General features: G+C 46.1%; 1 protein-coding gene across 1 annotated transcript; it reads right to left on the minus strand.

Moving 5' to 3' along the window:
• Nucleotides 1–3,923: 3,923 nt before the first annotated feature.
• On the minus strand, nucleotides 3,924–5,148 carry LOC123181838 (expansin-A31). Its single transcript, XM_044594235.1, has 2 exons — nucleotides 4,928–5,148; nucleotides 3,924–4,806 (listed from the first exon to the last, which is right to left on the minus strand). The coding sequence occupies exons 1-2, from the start codon at nucleotides 5,058–5,060 to the stop codon at nucleotides 4,175–4,177; spliced, it is 765 nt and encodes a 254-aa protein (XP_044450170.1). The 5' UTR covers nucleotides 5,061–5,148; the 3' UTR covers nucleotides 3,924–4,174.
• Between the last annotated feature and the right edge of the window lie 3,038 nt (nucleotides 5,149–8,186).

Below are 8,186 nucleotides of genomic sequence, written 5' to 3' on the forward strand. Positions count from 1 at the left end.
CGCCCTCACTATGCATGGCGCTGCTCGCTGCCGCGGACAGCAGCGTGGAGTCCATCCCCTTCGCCGGAGACCAGGCGCAACGCCTTGGGCCGCAGTAGGAGCAGGACCAGCGCGGCCTGCCGGCCGTGTCGAGCGACTCGACCAGCGCGGCCCTTGTGCGCAGCGAGCTTGAGCGCGACGTCGAGCGGCGAGACGACGGAGCTGCTGGCCGCGGGTGGGAGGAGGCGCTGCAGGAGCGTGTCCCGAAGCAGGGGAGGGTGCCCCGGCGGGGTGGGCGGCGAGGGGAGCCGGTGATTGAGCCGCGCCAATATCTCACGCGCGCCAGCGGGGTCCCCGGCGTCGGCGCGGCGCGCCGCCTCGAGGAGCTCGTCTACCGCCGCCTGGGGCTCCCTGGCGTTGGCAGGAAGGAGGGGTCGAAGGGCTCAGGCTCCGGTTGTACAGCACCGACGTCGGCTTCGGCGACTTGCTGCCGTGGACGCCGACGATGATCTTCACCACCGCCGTCGTTGCGCCACAGCTCGACGATGCCAAGCTCCAGCACGCCGATTAGCGGGCGCCACAACTCGTCGGCAACATGGTAGCCCCCGTCCAGGCACACACGCACGTGCAGCCGGCCGCCGCCGTCGCGGCCGGAGCTTGGTGTGGCAAGGGAGCACGGCGGCCAGCAACGAGACGGCGGCGAGGAGGCGTGGAGGCGAGCGCGGCTTCGTGCGGAGAGAGAGAGAGAGAGGAGATTGATTCTTTTTTGCATGCAAGTGATGGGAGCAGAAAAAGGAGGATAGAGAGAGAGAGGAGAGAGAGGCTGACTGGTGGGGGTATCTGCATGCATAAAGTATCATCGGGCGTCGCAAGTGCCCCCCGGGAGCCTGGGTTTTGGCTGGTTTCGCCGGCGCTGTTTTTGCTCAAATCCAGCGCAAAACGAGGTCGTGGGGGCTTGACTAGGGCCATTTTTTGCTGCCGGTGCTAAAAAGAGTGCTTGGGGGCCTTCCTGGGACGGGTGGAGATGCTCTTAGCTACAAGAAGCTAAGCACCGATGCATTGGGGATTTTAGCTGCTAAGCTATTTAATATGCTTAGCACCTCTTCTAAGCACCCATCCATTGAGAGTAGCCTTAAATCAAGACATGCACTACAACTCAAGGTGGATGTAACAAGCGGGCTTTTCGGCCCGCGTGTGGCCCGCTAGGTCTTGGCCCGCTAGATAAATTAGACGGTCCGGTCTACCAAATCAGGTCCGAGAAAAAATGTCGGTCCGGTCCGGTCTTTAACCGAGCCGATCGAGCGGACCTAGAAACACAGTCATCGTTGTTTCCCTTCCTCGTCGTCGCGGCCACCGGCAGCCCCTAGGTGAACCACAATGTCCCCGAGCTTGCCATGTCCTTCCTTCGTCTCCTCCCCGTGCCCCAGAGCCTCTTTCTGCCGCTCGCCGTCGCTGCTGTGCGTGCATTGCCGCCGTTCGCGAGTTCTTGATCATGGCAACAGTTTCAGCACAACACGCACGCACGCATGAAACGCTTGGCCGTGATCTTCGGATCGTGGGAGAAACGTTGGGATGTGATTTTCTCATCCAACAAATCAGGCAAGTCTTGTTTTGGAAGTGCTAGATTTTATACCGTCAGCTTCCTATAATCACGTCACGCACGATCCCCTGGTGCCGTTTCCTTTTCTTCAGTCAAAATAGAAAACTGAAAGTACCAGAGAAACAAGGTTTGATCCAAAAATCACGTCACCATTTAACGATTAACTGCACGTTCGATTTGATCCGCTAATCACGGAAGGCCCGCACATGAGAAATCATGGGCTCATGCACACGATAGATTACTTGCATGCAACAGAAAAACTGCTAATCAACAGACATGTGCACGTTCATGGCAAAGAACCGCGGCACCCACGCACTTCTCACGGCACGTCGCCCACCTCGACACCGGCGCTCGCGCATGTCACCTTCCTCGCCACAGCACCCGTGCACGTCCTACACCTCGCCGCTGCACCCGTGCAAGTCGCCGCCGATGGTTGTTGGCTGGTCCGCTCCGTCCGGCCCGGGCTTCTTCATCGCCGGTCCGGTCCCTAAAATCAGGACCGTCATGCTGCTCGGTCCGGTCCGGCCCGGACCGCCGGCGGCCGGTCCAAACGTCGGCTTAGACCGGGACCGGACCGGCCCGGACCGTGTCCACCCTGAACTACAACCCACTGCATACTATTTTTAGTCATGCAACCATGCCACGTCAGCATGCCATGCATGTAAGTTATAATTCATTTTTTTGCATTTGCATATCTATCTCACGTTGTCACATCATCTGTTTGTGCATGCCAGTAATTGATTTTTTTTTAGTTTTGCGTTCATATAGACACTGTATATACGTCGAGTGCTTCGAGCATACCTATATAGTTGATCCTTATGTTCTTTTAAGCGCCACACTTTTCCTCTATTGCTAAATAACTATAACCCACCAGTTTGAAAGTAAAGAAATAACTATGACCCACTACCTATTTCTCTAGTTGTACAACAATGCCACATCAACAAGTCATGCATCTAAATTATAATTTACACCTTTTGCGTTAATAGTCCGTTCATGCATGTTAAGTCATCAGTTAATTTTATTTGCACTAAGTTTTGTACTCCCATGGACACGGTATATATGTGTTGGACAATTGGAGCATAATTATATAGTTTACCCTTCACGGTTTTTAGAATTAGCAGTCTTCTAACTGCATCCTAATTTTCTCTCTTTTATATCATTTTGTTATATGCTTCATATTCTTTTAATGTTTCTAAAGTGTAAATCAAGTATATTCTTAAATTTATTTTTATTTATTTCAATTGTTTATGTAGCACCTAATTAGTCATCGATTTTAACAAGATTGCCGCAGCAACATGCGGGCTATCTTCTAGTTTCATAAAAATTGAGCACCGTTAGTTCTTTGAAATTAATTTTTGACTAGTAAAACTAAGAGAATATGGATTATCACAGGGAATGAGACGTTTGAGAAGCTTGGGACGATCGATCTGAACGTAACATGCTAGCGTATCGGACGACGGTGTACCACATGCCAAGCGTCAACGCCGCCACCGACTTCAATGTCTTCTCGGCAGGAGGAACTTCAACACCATCTTCGGCGCGTACGTCTGCAACACCTACCTCAGACGTTGCACTACCACCACAGTTGCCACCATGTCCTCCTTCACAGGCATGTTTATCCACATGCTCTCCATCGCCGTTCCATTTCCTTCATCCTCATGGTGCAACACATCCAAAGGGCATTAGTGTGAGGGCCCTACCAGCTCCTAGCTTGCCGCACTCCTTGTGTCCTTCTCTTCTCGGTTGTAGGCACTTGTGGCATTCGGCCGTGCAACCTGGCCTTTGGGGCCAACCAGTTCACCCTGCGCACCGCTGACGGCCGTCGCGACATCGCCAACTTCTTCAACTGGTACTGCTTCACCTTCACTGTCGCCATGATGCTCTCAGACGCCAGCATCACCTACCACCGGAGCAACCTTCCACTTATTGGTACCTTTTAATTACTTCAATACTTTCTTCTTCTTTTTTGCGTAAGGGGGGGGGGGGGGGGGGGGGATTGTGGAAATGTACAAACACGTTGATCAAATCTTTGAGAGAGGCGAGGAGGGAACTGTAATTAAATAAATCTGACTAAATGGAAAAGATGAGAAATTATATAAACCCACAGTGTACCGTATAAGACTTTTTCAGTAATGAAGAATCTTTATATTAAGATGTATTTCGTCAAGACAAACAGAAGTCTGTTGGCACTTGGCAGTAGGTGTAATTTCATCGTATATGTTTTGCTTCCTAAACTATATAGCTCTATTTGTTTACCCTATTAGCATCGATAACTTATCCTGAGAGTTTTATATAGACACAGTAAAACAGAACTTAAGTTTACCATGGAAGCAAAACTTAAATGTGAAACGAGGGAGAGAAAACGACGCAGCAAAGCGCACACGTCCACTCTTAGTATATATTGTTCCAGATAGAGGAGACATAGAGGGAGCCGTGGATTATAGATTTTACAATTCAAATCTACATCCACTCGATGGGCAACGAACCGAAAATTCAAAATGGGATAATGAGTATGCGTCTGGACAGTTCCATGCATGTTCGCTCTGATGAAGCGAACTGATAATCGAAATACAAATTGTACAATGTTCATACTAGCTAGTAGTCGAACTGTTGCCAGGTGGAGAACGTCTGTCCGAACAACCACCACGCCGGCACGACGTCCTGGAAGACCTTGTACTGTCCACCGGAGGAGGTGATCGCGAAGCTGAGCGCTTGTCCTTGCAGCCCCGCTAGGCACTGCCAGTTAGCGCCCCAGTTCTGGGACATGGGGATCCACGCGGTGTTGGTCCCCTTGACTGACATGCTCTTGACCGACCCGCTCCCGGCCATGTTGGTAACCAGCACAAGCTCGAAGTAATTGAAACCGCTGATGGTGAAGCGTAGGCCGCCCTGCCTCTGGCACGCGACCTGCTGGTAGAGGACGGGGACGATGCCGGCGCGGTAGATGGCGAGGTTCTCCCAGGCGGGCTGGGACATGTCGAAGTGGACACGGGGAGGGTTGCACCAGCCACCGTTGTCGCTGGGGAGAGCCCAGTTGGGAGGGCAGAAGTTGGTTGCAGAGACGGTGATGGACGTGCCGGGCTTGCACATGTTCGACTTGCTGGTGTCACAAGTGATGAGGTAACACTGCCCGCACGACAAGCCATTGTTGAAGAGCGCCGTGCTCAGTGCAGCGTTGTTGATCCCGTACCCGGCGTTGTACAGGTTCTCGTACCCACATGCGCCACCTGCACATTATTTGCAAATGCAGATCGATACAGTCAGACATGCACTGCATGCGTATCAGCAGGTGATAAGTAATATTGGGCAAACTGATAATGCCGGAGCAAGCTTGATTAGCTAGCTTACCCATTGTGTCAGAGCCGTCGGCACCGCCGTAGAACGTGGCATGGGCCGGCAGCCAGTAGCCGGACTTGGCCGGCACGAAGCAGAACGCGAGAACCGTCGCGAACAGCTGCAAGAAGCGCATCCCAGCTGCCATCCTTCTGATGAGAGTCCGAGAAACAAGGAGAGATCACTCAGATGGTTGAGCTTCTCTCGCAGCTTGCTAGATATTGTGACGATCGAGTGGGTTTGGTTGTGAGGAATGATTGCGACAATGGTGATGCTTAAATAGGGATCTAGCTAGCTAGCTTATGAATGAGGTGAGCAATGATGGAGAGGGAATGATTGTCGTGTTAACGTATGAGATCGCGGTTCCAACGGTCGTATAGGTGCACATGGCTGCAACCTCCACAGATTGACTTGAGCCTTCTAATCATCCAACGCGGGTCATAACGGCCGAGCTCTACTACCTCGTTTCTTAATATAAATACATTCGAAATGATAGGTTAACTGAACAACCGATTTGACATTCTTCCATTTGTTCTAGTTAGTGCTGGATGTGACGTTAGCCACCAACTAGTTAAAAGTTCTAATCAGCCTCTAACTGCAAGCCCAACTACCTCCAATTCTTGAAGCGCGTGATTCACCTCTTTCATTAGTTGAGTTATGCCTATTGAATTACACTCAGATTACAGTATAAGAAGCATGATAAGGACACAAATCACCCCTAAAAAATGATAAGGACACCAAGGCATCGAATGTGTACGCAAGTACACATTAGTTTCTTATAATCATCGTCATCTGATCTGAGTCAGCCATGTGATCAATGTCAATGATACAGGAATACGGCCGCTATGTCTTCAGCACAATTTTTTAGGCAAAAGTCTTCAGAGTTTTCTTTGTGAATACCTTAATCAGGAATCTTTTATTCACTGCTGACTGATTGAACCCTTTGATCTCTCTAATTGACATACTTCGGTATCTCCTCCTTGTAAAATAACTGAAATCATCGATGAAACCTGATGCTCAAACCCATGGAAAGATTCTTTAAGCAAGAGGGTGGCCCGATCTTCACATCGTAGGATCAAATCAGGGAGTATAACTAGCTGCAAGAAGCCGGGATAACTATCTTTAACCTATCAAGGTTGATACGACCCGTAGCTTGGGAAAGGCTGAGCGAAGTTGTAAGAACTTCAACCCGCAGTCCGAATAATCACGGAACCCCAAATCCGGACTAACAAACACAAAATAGCCAGAACCGTAGAGCAAGAATTAACGGATACCAAAGGCTCCTTCTCGCGAATCCGTATGAACTCACAAGATCAAATGTAGTAAGGATCTCTCGGATCTCTAGCAGTCTGGCTCCATAAGCTTGTGGCTGGAAGGCTTGACAAAATGCGCCTAAAAGGATGGCGGTGATGGGGTTTTATAACCTGGCGGTGATGGGGTTTTATAACCTAGGACAACCCTCCTTAATTAGATAGGTGTGAAAAGAGTCAAAAAATGAACAACTTTGCATGGCTTTCTAAGGAGAATAAGCAGTCAACTTGGAGAGTTACTGTAAAATTTCTCGGATCCTTGCCCAACATTGACAGCCTGGACACCTTCCAACAAAATGGTCATAACTTCCGATGCACAACTCCAAGTGATGAAAAAATAATGGGTGGGAAAGTAAATTTGAAGTAGCTTCTATTTTTGTTGACGAAAAAAAAATAGTGGCCACTGGGACTCAAACCACATAACTTGAGCTAGGTAGCAGGCCACGGTAGCCACCTAACTGAACGAAATTTGATGTAAACAATGGATAACAAGGCTTTATGTATTGTAGGCCCTGAATTTGTGAGGTTTAAATGTGCTGCAATCAGTGGGGCCCATTTTGCACTTGTTAACTTTTTCTAGAAATTTAAGAAAATTATGTAAATTATACTCGGAACAACCAAAATAAAGTTCAAATATTCGTGTGTTATAAATATATACATATAAATAAGAGAACATACTTAAAAAATGATCATATATTTTTAAATATTTAATTATTTTCTTAGAATTATTAAGGTAAATAAGTAGTATTAACTAATCGATTTTTTGTTAATTAAAATATTAAAAATAATTTTAAAATAATTTTTTACTTTTTATAATACAAAATTTTCAATTATTGTACACACATTTTTATAATTCATAAGTCTGTTGTTTAACATATATTTATAATCAAAATATTCATACTGTCAAAATTAATTTTGTATGAATATTCACTTATGGATCATATTATATTAATCAAAATTATGAACACAAAATTTACTAAATATTTATTAATATTGACTTGTGTATAGTTTTTACTCATCGCCTGTATTCATAATTTTCATATAAATTTCACTTGTGCATAATTTTCATTGGTGGCTTATATTCATAATTTCATATAATTGAAATATAGGTCACGAGTGTATAATTTTTTGTATTTACTAAACATTTTTAAATATACTCTACAGGTGCATACTCTAAATGTTTGTATTTACTAAACATGTCAATACACACATGGTTTATATATAACATATTTTTATAAGTAAAAATGAAGATTTTTGAAAATTACATGAGTAATTTTTATGTAAGTTAATTTTTGTATGTATATTATTTATAACACACAAATATTCGAACCTAACTTTTATACAGTGATTATAATTTACATATTTTTACAAATTTCTACCAAAGGAAAAAACTAAAATTTATAAAATGGGCCGCACTGATTGCAGCCCAATTATGCTGCATGAGCATGTTCATTTACAAATGAGGTTGTGGCGGCCATTGAAACGGCAGCTCCATGCCGCTACGATACCATTCTTTGAGATATTATTCATTGATGTGAAGGTTTTCAAGCACTAATGGTCATTCATGAGAAGCACGAGTACAAAGGTGAAGGTCATTCTTTCACGAAAGCTCGATTTAGTCTGTATCTTTATGAACATTATGACTTAATAAAGGTTTATAGACCCTCAAAAAAATGCTTTTGTACCAACAGATGGGTCCCACTGGTCATAGAGACGTTAATGCAAACCATCATGTTCGGCCGCTGCATGCTGGACAATGCCACATGTGCACGCCAAACAAAATATACTACCATGTCATCATATTTTACGTCTACGCGTCCCATTAGCATTGTATTTGCATCAGCATGCCAAGTTTAGTAACGTCAAGCGAAATGTGGTGCCAGTACGTCTATATAGGATTTGCATCATATTTGCATGCGCATGCAAGCTTAGAATGCCAAGCAAAATATGGTGCCACGTCATCA

This window comes from Triticum aestivum, chromosome 1A (assembly GCF_018294505.1).
Source record: "Triticum aestivum cultivar Chinese Spring chromosome 1A, IWGSC CS RefSeq v2.1, whole genome shotgun sequence".
Taxonomy (NCBI): Eukaryota; Viridiplantae; Streptophyta; class Magnoliopsida; order Poales; family Poaceae; genus Triticum; species Triticum aestivum.

Coding starts and splice junctions, on each gene's coding strand:
- LOC123181838 (XM_044594235.1), bottom strand. CDS start 5,060: ATGGCAGCTGGGATGCGCTTCTTGCAGCTGTTCGCGACGGTTCTCGCG. Junction 4,807..4,927: donor CGACGGCTCTGACACAATGG/GTAAGCTAGCTA, acceptor AATAATGTGCAG/GTGGCGCATGTGGGTACGAG.